Source organism: Lithobates pipiens, unplaced genomic scaffold (assembly GCF_037356315.1).
Source record: "Lithobates pipiens isolate NorthernLeopardFrog02 unplaced genomic scaffold, aLitPip1_a1.2 Scaffold_19, whole genome shotgun sequence".
In the NCBI taxonomy this organism is placed as follows: Eukaryota; Metazoa; Chordata; class Amphibia; order Anura; family Ranidae; genus Lithobates; species Lithobates pipiens.
In genome coordinates, this window is record NW_027507764.1 from 354,687,964 (window position 1) to 354,705,247 (window position 17,284).

At 40.4% G+C, this 17,284-nt stretch overlaps 1 protein-coding gene across 2 annotated transcripts in view; it reads right to left on the bottom strand.

Annotated features, from left to right (window-relative positions):
* The window catches only part of ADTRP (androgen dependent TFPI regulating protein), a 69,602-nt gene extending 52,910 nt beyond the window's left edge, over nucleotides 1-16,692 (bottom strand). For both annotated transcript variants that reach the window (XM_077492196.1, XM_077492195.1), the window contains exons 1-3: nucleotides 16,364-16,692; nucleotides 4,828-4,962; nucleotides 2,164-2,265 (exon numbers count right to left, since the gene is read on the bottom strand). In XM_077492196.1, coding sequence (XP_077348322.1) covers nucleotides 2,164-2,265; nucleotides 4,828-4,962; nucleotides 16,364-16,516 — 390 coding nt within the window. In that variant the 5' untranslated portion in view covers nucleotides 16,517-16,692. The remainder of the gene's footprint in view (nucleotides 1-2,163; nucleotides 2,266-4,827; nucleotides 4,963-16,363) is intronic.
* Nucleotides 16,693-17,284: the final 592 nt, after the last annotated feature.

The window sequence follows — 17,284 nt, forward strand, 5'->3', positions numbered from 1 at the left end:
TGCTGATCTTCAGTCCAAATTTGACCTCCCGAGACAGAGCTTCTACAGCTACCTGCAGATACGGCATTTCGCCCAGACCATATCCTCTGACCTGCGATTCTCCCCTCCCTCCGCTTTTGAGACCATAATCCTAGAGGGCATGGCCCAAAGGGGATTGATATCAGCTATATATAAAATTCTTAATGCACCCCCGTTAGCTTCGGTACGCAGACATGCTTATATGCTCCGGTGGGAGGAACAGCTGGGGGAGGAGCTAACGGACGAGCAATGGCAGACGATATGGTCCCAGGCCTCGAAAAGCTCTCTATGCACGCTCTACAGGGAGAACGCATACAAAATTTTGTTTTTCTGGTACATGACCCCAGACGTCCTTCACGCCATTTACCCTACCACCTCTGACAGATGCTGGAGGTGCTTGACTCACAAAGGCACGTTGTTCCACATTTTTTGGCAATGTCCCCTGGTGGTTCCCTTCTGGGAGGGGGTCCGGCGCCTTTTGTCGGATCTCTTGGACCGGCGGGTGGTTCTGGATCCTAAGACCTTCTTGTTGGGTATCCCTTTCCCTAAATTGACGAAGTCCCGCAAGACATTGTCACGACATATCCTGACAGCGGCGAGATGCCTAATAGCCCTACATTGGAAAAAGGTACTGCCCCCCGCTCTCGGAGCACTCCATGCTAGAGTTCAGGACGTGGAGTTGATGGAGAGGATGACCGCCAGGATCCGGGACAGGCTTGAGGCCCACGATGTCGTCTGGAGCCCTTGGAACTTACGGGAGCTCCGGAGGTGAAAATGCCGCAGGGACCACACATGGTGACTATACCCCCTGCCTTTCCTTACCCCTCCTTCCCCACGTTCCCCTCTCCCTCCTTTTTCTTTTCTCTTCTCTTTATCTCCTATGCTATTCTCTCTCTCATTCTCCTCGCCCCTCTTATTTCCTATCCTTCTCGTCTCTGCTCTCGTTTTTCTTCTCTCTCTACTGCTTGGTATTCTTATATCTCTCTGCCAGTCTCTTTCTCCGTTTTCCTCATGGCTGGTGTTCCTACGTGCCTTGTTGCTCCTCTAGCGCACTACTTCGTAGATGCTGTTTCTCATGAGAAGTTAATACTGTTGGTAGCTGTTTATGATTGGGTGCGGGACTACCCTACTGGACCCTGAGGTGGGCAATGCCACTTGTTGACTGACGGGGTCGGCCCGGTTGTTCGCGGGGGGCCCCCCCCGGGCTGGCAGTTGCCGGTCCTGGGGGGGCCTGCTGGAACGGGCCGCTGGATGGGTGGTCCCTGCAGCCCTCTATTATCTATTCTAACTGTTCTACTATGATGTAGTAATGCATGACGTGTAATGCACTCTTTGAATATAAATAAATATGTTATTTGGAAAAAAAAAAAAAAGTAAATGCAGCCTGACCTGTGCCAATATAATGCAGCCTTACCACACAGAGCTCTGTCACGTCACGGATTTGAATATCCCCGTGCCCACTGTAACAAGGTCCCGCCTCCTTTGATACACATCACACTGATTTAATGTATCATTGGATCAGTATGCCATCTATCTAGGAGGCGGGAGTTTGTTACAGTCCTCCACCTCGCACAGACTGGCATTTCCTAGCGAGGACATCATCACATCCACCTGTCACTCAGATAGAAGACAGAGCATCCCGAGCGGTACTCTATTCGGTGGTTCAGGCTGCTCTGTATTCTGTCTGTGTCTGAGTGATGGGCCCAGCCAGGAGATCGGCCAGCGCTCGCGGGAGTCTTGGGTTGTCGGGAAGGGGGGGGGGCCTGGTCAATATTCACTCCATAAGACGCACAGACATTTTATCCCATTTTTTGGGGAGAAAAAAAGGAGTGAAAAATACAGTAAGTTAATTTCATGCAAAGAAAGACTTTGCAATTCATTTCAATTCATCTGATCACACTTCATAACATTCTGGAGTATATGCAAATGGCCATCATACAAACTGAGGCAGCAGACTTTGTGAAAAAACTGAAAACTTATATTTGTGTCATTCTCAAAACTTTTGGCCATGGCTGTATATTACTGAGTATTACCTAAATATCTGTTCATTCCATTGTTATTTGATGTAAGAGTCCCTTGGCTGGACATAGGATAAATTAACATTAGCATGCTGCAAAGCTTCCTCTTAGCTTTTAGCTAACTTACCACGGCATGGTTCAGCCATAGCGGAATGACTTTATCCAGACCTTCAGGGTAGACCAACTGCCTGTCATATGTATACAATGCCCAGAAGGATAAAAACACAAACTGCAATCAAAGTAAAAATAATGTATGAAACAGACAGTTAATACTTTCAGCTTTCACAATATAAACCAGCTTATGAGCTTTGAAAATTGGCAAATGTGAATGTTATTCAATGTCACATATTGGACTAAAAATTAATAAAAAGTCAGTGCACAATTATTGATTGCTCCTGTGCAATTACAGTGCTATTACAGCCTTCAAGAACATGAGTTTGCCAGAATCAATGTTGGATTAGGCTCAGCTGAAGATATATGGGATCATGAACTATGTCTGCGAAACATCAGTATATTATAAAACACTGCATAGTTTTATGTCATTATAAATGCATGAAGCCATAGCTCTTGTGTCTCTATGTTTGTCCATTACTGTACATGTGTAGCATAACTGAGGTGATCTTTCATATCGTTTTATTTTATAGTAAGTGTTAGCCCACAAATATTTACTAACAATAATTAGCAGAATTAGTAATCTATATATTTGGTATATATATATTTTAATCTGCCAGAAACTGGCAATGAAATTAATACTAATTTACCAAAAATGTAATCTGACATATATAGAAATAAATACAGTTAAGATGACAATGAAAGTCCTACATATATATTGACAGTGACAAAAGCTGACAGCCTTACATTGTCAGTTATACTGAAAAGACATTCTTTCTGCTGTTGAAAAATGTGGACACTGGCAGTATCATACTTATTAAAAGTGTGGCTCATTTTTAAAAAGTGCTGTCTTTTTGTTCCAGTTTTTTGAGAAACGCATCTTTCAGAGATGATTGGTACTGCATTTAAAACACCTTTAAAAAGCCCTGCATTAAATGAAAAGTGTGACTGGGACTCAACACATGTATAATATAAATTATCCATGTCTGTATTTGCAATACTTGCACTTCTCAATGGGTGCCTTGGGCAGCATGCTGCTGAAGTTTGGAGAGGGTGAGGGGAAGACACTGAAACACGTCAGCCACATAAATGAATAATAACAGATTTGGGTACAACTAGTAGTAATTATGGTAGGGAAATTGAAGCGCAAACTTTTCTGACAAAATGGATGAAGTAAATAGTCCTTTATACTCTGGAAGGCTTTGCAGATTATAGAAGATAGCCACTGCTCCAGGTCAGTCCATGCTACATACACTTCACACAGTTGCCTTGGAAGGGTGGTCACCAAGTTTGCATGCTGCTTACAGGTAAGAGAGAAATACCATATGGCTGCAGTCCAATGAAGATCCTCTTTATTAATGTATAAAAACTCCAAAAGCTGGCCTGTGTAGGCCAATCCATTAGAAGAGCTACTGTAGCTAGCATTTCCGATGCTAGCTCCAATAGAAAGGTGTCAGAACACAGTGCATCCCAGTTTGCTGCTATATATTATGGGGTCACATAGTCGCAGACCTGTTAGGGTGTTCATGCTGACGCATGTCCACAGCCAAAAGTACCCACAATGGGCATGTGAGCATCATAACTGGACCACAGAGCAATGGAAGAAGGTGGCCTGGTCTGAGAAATCACATTTTCTTTTACATCAGGTAGATGACCAAGTGTGTGTGCATTACTTACGTGGGAAATAGATAGCACCAGGATGCACTATAAGAAAAAGGCCAGCTGGCAGAAGCTTAAAGAATGTGCTACTGATGGCTTGGTGCCAGATACCACAGCATACCTCCAGAGATCTGCTGAAGTCCCTATCTCGACAGGTCAGGCCTGTTTTGGCTGCATAAGGGGGAATCACTTAATATTAGGTGGGTGGTCATAATGGTATGGCTGATCAATATATATGTGTGGTCTATTCAATGGATCATCATAGGTTCAAAAATAACAAGACATCATGGTTGTATCTTCACAGTTTTTCCATTTAACATTTTACAGCCATATAATTATTATGCAAAAATTGAGCTTATGTGCAAAGTCTTAAACTTCCAATAGCAACTTCATGCTTCCCATTGAAGTTTGATATAAAACAAGGATTTTATATAGTCGCTGGTGGTGACAGGACATTTTCCTGTTAGCACACTTCTCCTACATGATCCACATTTGTGTGGATGAGTAAGGGCACTAGGGAGATCTAATTACAGGTAATTTTAAAGAATTGTTTAAACAATTCTAAACTTAGGTATGTTTTAAACCAAAACTAGTCTGAGGAAAGAAAGGCAGCTAATTATGGTGAGTGAAATGCCCTGTCTCATGGCATTTTCCACCATAGTAAACTACATGTAGACTGTATGCAGGGGCTTTCAGATGAACGTAATCTCAGTTGATTAATTAAGTTGACGTCTGACCCAAGATACACCCACTTCTATGCTGTTGTTGGCCAGTTTACCATTATGGAAAATGCCACAAGTACACTTTAAGTGTAGGTTTGTCACACATTCATCTTAATTTTTCCTGTTATGGGGAAAGAAATCTCAGCAGTAACTTTTATTATTGACTTGGAGCGATAAGTGAGAAGTTCTCGGTGACAAATCAAGATATCAGTACACAAGCACGGTTGACTGCCCTTTGATTGACACTGATGCTAATCCCAACAGGAAAACACTTTACACATTATAAGATTTAAACTTACAGTTGATGCTGGAAAAGCCAGAACAGAGAAGATAAGGTCTTTGCAATAGATAACGAACTTTACTAATTTAATTCCTCTTATTGGAAGCAGGAGATCCGTCAAAAAGGAGACAGCATAAAAAAGTGTCTGCAAAACCTAAGGAATATAAATATATTACATGTAAGTGCAAAAACCTGAAGATCATTTTTTCATAGTTCTACTGATTATAGTTAAGTAATTTAATGTATGTTAACCAGAATCGGTATCTAGTGCATGATTGATTAAGCCATTAATGAAACCAGTTTATTTAATTGATTAGTAGTACTCATAGTATTAAAGATCACCATAATAAACGTATATTCTTCATTATAGTCAGTCATCATCATCTTCATCACAAAACTGCAATGATGTTATTTTTTTAGTTTGTATGTTTTATATAAGGATTGAGTGGGGTGTAGGTTGCGCTATGGAGCCTTAGAATTGAATACAAGTAAATAAAGAAATGAATATGAAGTTTAGGTAAGAGCAGCCTCTATTAATTTCCACCCTAATGGGTGGAAAGATGCTAAAGAGAGGAGAAGGAATAGATGTGGCGCTATACCGATAATACCGATTATTAATACAAACCTCTGGGTGAGGGCTTTGTTATATATAATTCTCAGTAGGCTGACAATTAGGTACAAACATAGATGTGCTATCACACACCCTATGCTATTTGCTAATGAACACCTATGAGTCGAAACCCGTATTACATATAATTCTCAGCGTGCTGGTTAATTAAACCCAAAGACACAAAAAGCACAAGAAACACAAAATTGCAACCATGATATGGAATACTTATCCCTATACCATAACAATGTATAGTTATTTGTAAAGTGCAAGTGCAAATAAATCTACATGTGCCTTAAAGGTAAGGATATACCATAAAATAATATAAATAGAAAAAGGACTGGATGTGATATCGGTGAAATAGCCGTGAATGTGATATTAATAATTTAAAATTTAAAGTTAGTGCTCTAAAGTAATGTTTAGAGTGAATATCACAATGATAGCACAATATAATGGCTAATACAGTGTAATAAATAGTACTATATAAGATGAAAAAAATTACAATGAAACATAGAAATACCATAAAAATTTAATAAAAATTGGGTAAAAAATATAAAATAAAATAAAATGCAGGTGAACTGTGAACAATAAACGTGGTGAAACAAGTCTCTAATAAGTGACGGAATCTTCCGTGAGTGGAGGGGGGGAGGTGATGGTTTCCAGTTGTGTTCCTCGCGTTCGGTGGCTACGTATATATTATATTATTATGCTCTCACCGGAAAAAAGACCCCATCCGGGGTGGATCAGCCTTCACAATATCAGCTATTGTGTCGCTCTCTGGCTTCCTTCAGACGTAATATTGGGGATCCCTCGTTTCTCTGTGAGTGCAATGTGCCACGTTATATAAGGTAAAGAAGAGGCACATCCATAGTGTTATACCATTTAAAACATTGCTTTTATTCCAAAAAATAGATTAAAACTACTTACAAACGGTTTAAAATTGCGGTAGTGTATGTAGCTTTAAAAGTCCCGCTCTGCTATCTCCGCCTGAGCTCGAGGTGTACGTTGCCTGGCCACGCCCTACGCGTTTCGTCACACGGACGTCATCTGGAGCGGCCATTTTCGTACACCTTTCATGCTTTATAGGGTGTATTGTGTCTATCGCGCATGCGCGGTCAATCGGCGCCATTTTAAGCGAGGGAATACCCTCATAATCTTGTACTGCGTGACAGACCATACACAATAGAGAATTGGGACTGCACAGCGAACTAATACCGGAAAAAGAACTTTGTCTAGCATAATTTAATAAGAAGAATAATATGCTGATAAACCAATTAAACCAAATATGAAATTCCAAGCGAATGTGAGGGCGTCTGTACTGAAATACCTAATGAGGAAGTTGATTATGTTGAGGTGAATGTGGGTGCTAGCTGCTTGTGTGATGCCTACGTAGTCATTATTGAAATGTTTGATTTGGGCATTAACTCTCTGTTGTCTTGCAGGGGCACGGAGGACTTATATATAAAATATGTATTGCACTAGTTCATTAATAAGATTAAGTATGTTTTATAGCCTCTGTCAGATTTCAATTGCTTGTTTATACCCCCCTGGGTTGTTTCTTCCTCTCCGTTGTCACCAGAACAGAAAGTGATAGGAAATCCAAAATGTTTCAGCTCTCATAAGAACTGAAGAGACAGCCTCCATTGAGTATCCATGTTTTGGTGACAACTATATAACAGCGAATTACATAATTTTTCTCACTTTGGAGAGATGTTCTCTCAATTTCCGTTGTGTACCTTGGACATAAAGTGAAGCTAAATCTCTTCAAAGGAAAACAGACAGCAAAAAAAGGGCTATCCATTGCATTCTCTATCTAAAGCCAGTAAAAATGTTTTGTCTAGGGCAGCCTTTCTCAATCTTTTTTACATGGAGGAACCCTTAAATGAACTTTCCGGGCCCAGGAAACCCCTGCTAATAATTTCTATATCTAAAGCTCACAGTACTAGTGTGATGGTCACTGCGGGGGGAGGGACAGCTCCTTACATTTGGGGTCATTAAAATGAATTCCACCTTACAGATAGCTAAAAAGATCAATGGTATCAGTGGTTACTTATCTGAGAGGTAGAAATTCTTCACAGCTCAAGGAACCACTAATAAGCTCTGGAGGGACCCTAAGGTTCCATGGAACATTGCTTGAAAAAGTCTGGTCTAAAGATACACTTTAAGACACTAATTAAACAATATAAGGGTGTATATAATCTTGCCTTAAAATATACTGTACATATAGGTGTTGGTATTGCACCAACAAACACGGTAGCAGTTGCTGGTGGGAAACTGTATATTTTATATTTCCTTATTGTTGGCTCACAATATCTAATAATGAATGCTAAATCTGGTTAAGGGGCTACACAAGACAAAGATGGTCACTTTAAATTACTCATCTTATTTGAATGTGAACTGAAAATATGGACAAGCCAGCCCACTCTCTTTCAGGAATGTGCCATTTTCCTTAGAAGGCCTTATTTCTTGCAGTGAGGGTTGACCATTTCCTACATTCAAGTCCTCTATATAACACAAACACAGCTTGTAATAATTGTCTCACCCAGAACTGCCATAAGGCATGTGTCTGGTTCTGATCCATGGCGCCATGCCATATAATGGGGAGACCCATGGCAGAAACAGCATCTTTAGTTAGGTATTCTTGTTATATTTTATTTATCTTTATCTGTATCTGTCATTATCTTTTATAAATGGTATACTTATACACAAAGTATATACTACAAAGTATTTGTGTGATCTCTCTTTGCACATATCAAATAAAAACCCTAACACACTTAAACTATCACGTTACCGTGATACAACAGTTGCTTATTTTAAATACTAAAAAAAATGTGTTGTACTGTAGAAAGTAAACAGAAAGCCTCGAAATATTCCCATCCTTTGGAAGAAAATGTGATTAAATGACCCAGTTTAAATAAAACACACATTCCCTAGAGTCAAAGGGGTCAGGATCTACAAACATAAATATTGGGCACATACATAATCCATGCACTGTCCCTACTAGAAAAGTCGACTCAAGACTTGTGCATTACTTGATTATCATATTCCACTATCAGACAGCAGAGTGGACAACTGTTACTATAACACATTCCTCCTATTTTTTTACTTTTAAATGAACAGGCATAATTATGATTTTTGTAATATTGATTGAGGAAGTGAATAAAAATGTAAACTAAGAACAAAGTGTCTCACGTACAGTATATGTGACTTATAGAGGGGAGGGTATTCACTCAATATATCATTAATAAAATTTTTATTTGTGAAACAAAAAAAAAAAAAAAAAAAAATTTTGCAGTGAGATTGACATGCATATCTGTAGGGTTTGGTAACCACCGATTAATATTCTTTGGGATTCATTGCACATCACATATTTGATTAACACATTTATTTTCAAGTGTACCAACTGAGGTGAAAAATTATTGCAGTACAACTTGCAATAGTTCTCTGGGGATCCACTGTCAATACTAAAGAATCAAACTTTTTCATTTTTTTATGATTAAAAGAAAAAAAGTAGAAGAAAAAAAATTAACCATTTAGTGCTAAACTGGTATTAAAAATGTATAGGTTCATATTAAGCCAAAAAATCTGGTACTGTACTTCAAAGCTGAATTCCAGGCAAACAGCTTAATACACTGCAGGGGTCAAATGCTCCACCTCTATTTTTTTGAATGCTACCCCATATTATATTCTCTAAGGTGCTCCAGCCAATGGTAGCCTTAACTACATTGCAAGACCAATAGTCCTGCAGAGTATGTCAGGATTCCAAGGGAGAGAAGAACATTGGTGGCCAAGGGAGCGAGGAATAAGATAAGCATTACAGCCTTTTCCTCTACCCCCTAAATGTAAGCAGTATGTAACATTTGCAATGTTCGGGGGGGGGGGGAGCACTGAAATTATTATTTTTTTTATCCCAGAATTAATCTTTTATATATATATTATTATCTAAAAAAAATACATAACCTGGAGTTTAGCCTTAAATATTTGATATTGATTATACTGTGTATATATTTAATAATATTGTATTAACAATTAATACGATGAAGATTAAACAAATGTGAATGCTGCAATACTATAGTACTTTTAATATAATTTTTCATCAGTTTTCATCCCTTTAATCAACTAGATTAGAATTAAAGTTGACCTGGCCAGACGGCTAAATATGTCACTGAAATATGTGCATGTACAAAAGATAGTTTTACCTACTAAAAATTATTATTTTTTGTTACGCACCAATAAAATCCCTTTCTGTGAGTTAAATGACAGACACAGCTCTTCTCATTCTTGAACATAGGGTTTTATGGTGCCACCTACAGGAGTAGGACACTAGGCAGAAAAGAACACAGCACTGTCTATGGGCAGTCCTAGCTGGTTTTAACTCTTCCTCTTCTACAGGCAGGCCAATTAGTCACAAATCAGTATAAAAAATGTAAAAGAACTACAATAAAAAACGATTGAAACAAAAAGTAAAAGAACCAAATAGAGGGGTGGGTGCAGTGTTTGTCAATGAACTTAGCGAAAGGGATTTTACAGTGTATAACAGGAAATTCCATTTTCTCTTAAGTTCATTGACAGACACAGCTCTTCTCATTCTTGACCACAGGAACTTAACGAGGGTTGGGTAAACAAAAGCTTTCGTAACCAGGCAAACATGGCTGACAACACCAACCCCCCCCCCCCCCCCCCAAAGTGAAAACAAAGAACCTTAAACTGCAGCCTGCATTACCTTGCAGTAAAAAACAAACATCTAAAGATGCAAACACATCAACTTTGTAAAGTTTGTTAAAAGTCTGCACACACAACCAGGTAGCTGCCTTGCAAACCTGAGACACAGACACCTGATGTTGGAATGCAACCACAGTGTCATTGTCCAACTGGGTCCTGGCTGTGTGCCCTCGGAGAAAGTCTGTTCTCTGATATAGGCACAGCTTGTAGCTGCAGGAAATTGATGTTCAGCCTATCCTCCACTGGCATCCAACGACCCTGAGCCGAGCTTGACCCCAAGGCCCCTCCCCAGACAGACTGACTGGTGACCATCATGACCATTGTCCCGTGGAGAGGGGAAATTGACTTTCTGGACTGGGGATAGGGAAACCAAAGCCACCAGAGGAGAGAGACCTTGGCCGACACACCCAGATGGATCTGGCTATCCAGGAAAGCAGGAGATTTGTCTCACTTGTCTGGGATTTTCTCTCTGCAGAACCCTCCTATAGAACTGTGTATACAAGACCGCATCAAAGGTGGACACCATAAGACCCAGGACCTACATGCAAGACTGCAGGGAAGATTGTCTGTGGGGCAGGAGCAGTCGGAATTTTCTGAAGCTTGTCCATTGGGAGGAACACCTTGGCCTACACTGAGTTGAGAATAAGACCCCTCCAGCCTCCTGGCCGGGTAAAGGCAGACATTTTGAGATTCAGGACACATCCAAATTCCTGCAGAGTGCACATAATGTTCTCCACATTGTCCATTGATGCAGAATGAGTCTTTGCTTGCAGGAGAAGGTCTTCAAGGTAGCCAATTACAATGATCCTCCGTTGTCTCAGCAAAGCCAGCACTGGGGCCAGCACCTTGGAAAAAAACTCAAGGAGAAGAGGCCAGGCTGAAGGAAAGTGCCACAAACTGATAATGCATGTCCCGGACTGCAAAATGCAGAAAGTGTTGATGCCAAGCACACATGGGGACGTGCCAGAATGCATCTTTTATGTCTATGGAGGTTATGAAATCTCCCTGATGAAGGGAGGCTACTACCAATCAGATGGATTCCATCTTGAAATTCTGCACCCATACAAACCAGTTAAGGGCCTTGGATGTCCTGGATCAGTCAAACTCCACTATTTTTTGGTTGTATAAACGGGCTGGAGTAAAACCCCCCCAAACCGCTTCCTGAAGGGTCTGGTATGGATTTTGCGGGGGACTCCCATGGCATTTAAAAAAAAAAATTGGTGCGGGGTTCCCCTTAATATCCATACCAGACCTGAGGTGCTTGGTATGGAATTTGGGGGGACTCTCACGCAATTTTTTTTTACAATTTTGGTTCGGGGTTCCCTTTAATACTCATACCAGACCCAAAAGGCCTGGTAATGGACTGAAGGATCCCATGCCATTTTTACCTGTATTGCCGGGACCGACAAATGATTATAACCGCGAGTACTTTTAAATTACTTTTTTTCCTTTAGAAATGTAATTTTGTGCAGGGACTGTTCTAAACACAGGAAAAATGCACCACTTTGCAGGCATACTATAGACACCCCCCAGGTACGAAATTTAAAGGAATATTTCACTATTATTGTTTTACTTTAAGTATTATTAAAATCCACTGCTCCCAAAAAAACTTTCATTTTTAAAACTTTTTTGCATTGATACATGTCTCCTGGGGCAGGACCCGAGTCCCCAAACACTTTTTATGACAATAGCTTGCATATAAGCCTTTAAAATTAACACTTTTGATTTTTCATGCTAATGTCCCACCCATAGACTTTAACGGCGTGTTCCGGCGGCTTTCAAATTTGCATCCAAGCAACCAAAGTTCAGCCCGAACCGTTCGCCTGTCCCTATCCACTAATATCATGGTTGTTTATTCAACTGAGATATGGGGAGATCCACAACAGGCAGATAGGTCCACTTTTTTAGAAAGGCCTTCTTAAAGGGATAAAATGCCGAAAAACTCTTTGGAACCACAAAGGGGTACTTTGGACATTCCCAATCTTTGAAAATTCATTTATCAAACTATGCAGGGTAAGGAAAAATCTTTGTGGACCTAGCCAGCTTGTGCATACCAAAGGGGATGGCCACCTCATTGGCAGCCCCAGAAGTATATTTAGATTTCAACGTCTCCTATGCAGAGTTAATCAGTGGGGCCACAAGTGCCTTTTTCTGCATGACAACAAAGGACTCATCCTCGCTATCTGAGGAATCAGGGATCGCGTCATTCAGGCCCACAGGGAAAGCTGAGCCCAAGGCGACAGAGCCAGACTCAGTTGCCTCTAAACCTCTAAAACGGAAGGTGAGGGCGGGGGATGCTTCTTGCTTACCTTGCACCCAAATACCACCTCCACCTGAGAGACAAAGGCCTCAAGGACCGCAGACAGTGCATCTAATGGGAAAGAAGCCCCAGAGGAGCCCATCACCTCAAGGAGGGGAAGCTTGCATCTAAGACTCGATAGGGAACCTGGCATTGCTGAGGGATGTCCACTAAAAAGAGGTACACCACAAACATCCCTGGGTAGCAACAGCAGAGAGAGAGAGGGTACCCCAGAAGAACTCCCCACTGTCCAAGAGCCCAGCAGTTGAGGAGGAGCACTGTGAGCTGTCTGAACTGTCCTGAGGCTGGAGACCGTATGTAAAGTGCACCAATCTGTCCTGAAGTAACAGGAAAACCACCCATTGTAATGCAAAGGTAGCACTGAGTAAGAGTAGACTTGCTGCCTATGGCTACAGGAAATGGCCACCCATACAGTAACCCAAGACCATGACCCATGTGGAAAGGACCATGACAAAATGGCTGCTCACCAGTCCCCAGAAAAATGGCTGCTGCCAAACTACGGGAAAATTGCCACCATAGTACACATACATGGGCACAGCAAAAATGGCCACCACACTCTATGGAAAATGACTGCTAGCCACGCAGTGCATATGGGCCCAAAAGTCAGATTGCCATCCCCCACTTCCTGAAGCCACAACCCAGAGCCCAGTGAGAATCCCCTAACCTGCAAGTACCTGCACCGCACCCCAGCTTGCAAAGCCTGCTAGGATGGTGATGGCTTTGGGGGGGGGGGGCAGCGCTTGCAGCCAGACAGGCCTGAAGGGGAGGAGGAAAACCCCACAATGTCGACCACTTCAAGAAGTATCCAGGCCCTGCACTGCACCTCCAGAGGGAGGGGGGCATCTGCTTGCTGATCCAAGAAGATTGAGGGTAATGCTCACAAGACAGATCTGCCTCCCATCAGGATAGCGGCTGTCGGCCAGGGTAGCACTGTGACACAGACAGCAGGTTTTCCAGTCATATGTGCCTCCATGATGGGGCTGTCACAGCCAACCCAGCATGTAGCTAAAGGTCTGCATGCGCTCACTGGCCATAACTACTGGATCTAGATTATGCAGCCTGTCTGTTGATTAAAAATCCTAGGAAAAAAGAAAAAAAGGAAAAAGAACTATAGAACAACAGGTTCCAGCTCGCCCATATCAGAGATGAGGTTTATACCAGCTAGTCAAGGAGAGAAGAACTGTATCTATCAATGAACGTAAGAGAAATATTTGTAACAGCTCTGTCACACTAAACAGCCAAGAGGAGGCACCACTTGCTTTGTCACAGTTAAGAACTACAACTGTGTCATCTACCCATAGCTAGTCTGTCAATTGCACAATGAAAGAGCAGCACACAATGCACATCTTTGTGTTCTCCCTTCCTGTGAGCATGTCCACAGTATTAGATTAACAGCACTGTGCACTGCAGAAAAACTCTGAATGTCCTATATTGCCAGTCTGATTTCTGACACGCAGAGGACTACAAGAAGCTAATATATACATGAATTTAAAGTGTTCGCACTAGCTGTATTTAAAAGGCTTTATTTTAGTATTAGTTGCATTGTATTTCTCATTGCCTTATTGATACACCTAAATAGTGAAAAGAATATTTACACCTGTCAGTAGATCTCTTAATAATTGAATGTTTTCACATTTTAGATGAAATTTTAAGCCATAAAATTAATAAATAAAACGAAATTGTTTCCCATGCATATATTTCAGCATTTGCTTTATCGTACAAATCACCCATGGCTTTTCTCATTAATAGTTTACCCTATTTTGCATTTAAAGCCTTTTCTAAATCAGATTTTGTTTGGGCAGAGTTAACTTAAAGGTCCTATAGACATAGAGTGCCAACAATCATTGCATCTTTTTTGTGACTACTGGGTGTAGCACTGTGCATGGCTGTTGTTCACTGTACACTCAGAGGATTTTACGTGCAGATACCAGTAAAAAAATGCAGTGACCACAAGTTGAAGAATGCAATGAGCGATAAAGAATTCTTTGGTCTGTATGTCTGCTTCAGCAATCATTAGAGGTCCTACTTTCCCTATTGGGTTTTTATTTATGTAAAACACAATGGGAGGTGCTAAAACACGTAAGGTTAGTGGATGTACTCAAATTTCCCAGACTGAAACAGATAAAGATTTTGCTGTTAGGTGAATGGAGATATAAGAAGCCAGGGGTGGACAATGCCCACCTGGCTCCACCTAGAACCTAATAACATAGGTAGACTATCATGGGTAGAATGAGCCTTTAATAACTTGCAGATGTTTAGATCTGTATAGTTTTCTCAAAAAGAGAATCAGTATGTGTTTAACCGGTTCCTGACCATGTCACTCAGATATACTGTGGCACAATGGCTCTCCTTGGCGAAATCCCTTACGGGTACGTCCTACCCTTTTTTGGCCACCAGAGAACAGAAAAAAGGGTAGACGGCGGGGGACCCGATGCGTGTGGCGGGCACAATTGCCGCCGGCCACGTGCGATTGCATGCACGAGCGCCAGCATGGGGATTTGTGTGTGTAAATACACAAATCCCTGTGCTGTCAAAGGAGAGGAGCCATATCATTTGTTCCTACTAAGTAGGAAAAGTTATATGTCTCCTCTCCAAGTCACTCACATCCCCGTACAGTTAGAACACACCTAGGGAACACACAATTAACCCCTTGATTGCCCCCTAGTGTTAACCCCTTCCCTGCCACTGACATTTACACAGTAATCAGTGCATTTTTATAGCACTGATCGCTGCATAAATGCGAATGCTCCCAAAAAAGTGTCAAAAGTCTCCGAACTGTCCGTCGCAATGTTGCAATACCGCTAAAAATTGCAGATCACAGCCATTACTAGTAAAAAATAAAAATAAAATACATTTTTACATTTTTTTTCATTTAAGGTACAGTACTTATATAGCACTGTCAATTTGCGCAGCCCTTTACATATACATTGTACATTCACATCGGTCCCTACCCTCAAGGAGCTTACAATCTAAAGTCCCTAACTAACATTCATATACTAGGGCCAATTTAGACAGAAGCCAAATAACCTAACAGCATGTCTTTTGGAGTGTGAAATAAATCTTTCCCATAGTATGCAGACGATATAACTTTTCCTCATTGCGATTTTTTTTTACCAAAAATATATAGAAGCATATATATTGGCCTAAACTGATGAAGACATTTTTTTTTTGTTTATAGAGCAAAAAAAAAAAACACAGAGGTTATCAAATACCACCAAAAGAAAGCTCTATATGTGGGAAAAAAAGGACTCAAATTTTGTTTGGGTACAGCGTTGAACGACCATGCAATCGTCAGTTAAAGCGACGCAGTGCCAAATTGTAAAAAGTGGAAAGGGGTAAAATCTTCCGGGGCGGAAGTGGTTAATAAATTGACATAGAAGGTTAGTAAAAGTATAAGAAGCAGACACAGTAATCCAGTCTTTCTCAACCTTTTTATCACAGATAAAACCATTGAAATAACTTTCTGATCTGGGGGAACCCTGGCTGCTAGTAATTACTTTATCTACAGTCCATGGTAAATTGGTGTCATAGTGAAAGGAATGGCTGTTTCTTATATTTTTGGTCATTGGTTGGAATCCCCTCTTCACAGATATCTAAAAAAAATCCCTATTGTCAACAGCTACTAATCTAAAAGGCAGAAATTGCTTATTGCTCGAAAACCCCTTGCAAACTCTGGAGGAACCCTAGGGTTCACAGAACTCTGCTTGATAAAGGCTGCACTAATCACTCCTTTGCCACTATCTACTTATTTCTTGTGGTAAAAATGATTTATTAGCCAATAAAAAAAAATCTTTTCACACAGTTACAGTTCATCCACGGTATGTATCAATGAAAATACTACTTCTATACAGTATTGCAAAATATTATATAAATTAAAAAAGGCATTGAATGAAAGTGCATCCTTACCACATTAAGTACTGTCAAGTATTTCCACTGCCCGCCATACAGAAAAACTCCAGCTGGCGGATCTTTTGGACTAACAGAAAAAAGTAAATAGGCAAGGAAAAAATACCATAAAAAAACTAAACAGTGATACATAAGGAGAGAAACGGTGGCCATGATGATCCAGCAATCTCACAACAGTCCTACTGGCTAGTTTCTCTGAGCCGTTCTTGCTGTTCTAGCTTCATTGAAGACACTGAGCTTTGTTCTGATTCATAAATTCGATTTGGAATAAATTGGTTCTCCAGTGTTAGTTAACAGTGCTCATGAAACTTTCATGTACGCTGTGGATTTTAAAGATCAGCTCTAGATCAGAGAAGATTAACGTTGCATAATGTCATATGAAACAAGCAAGATCTTTGTTTCTTGAAGACTCTTACGTGAAAAGAAACAAAGATCATTGTTAGATTCCTCACCCGGAGCTTATTTTTATTAAATACAAAATTTAAGCTGTCATTTTCTGTACAGACACTATATGATTTTAACATTAGATATTCAAACACATGCAACTATTACATAGAGCAGTTGTATAACGAGTTGCATTAAGTTCTATAATACTCTTTCCTGATACATTATTGGTACTGAATTTGTTTTGGACCGTATAAAATGTATGTATGATGACTAATTAAAGCCTATATAGAGTAAATAAAGGGAAAAGTGAATGTTATCACTGTATCTCTCTGAAAGATGAAGATTGTTTAAACATTTATAAAAGATATATTCTTTGTGGAGCATGTTATCTTATCTAACAATGTAAATACTAATGTGCAAAATCTAGTAACTTACAGCAACAATTCATAAATCCTACACTGTTCTGACTACAATAGCTTGAACCCTAGTTGTTATTGGTTATTGGTTTTTGCACTCAGCATTGGCCTTTGTATT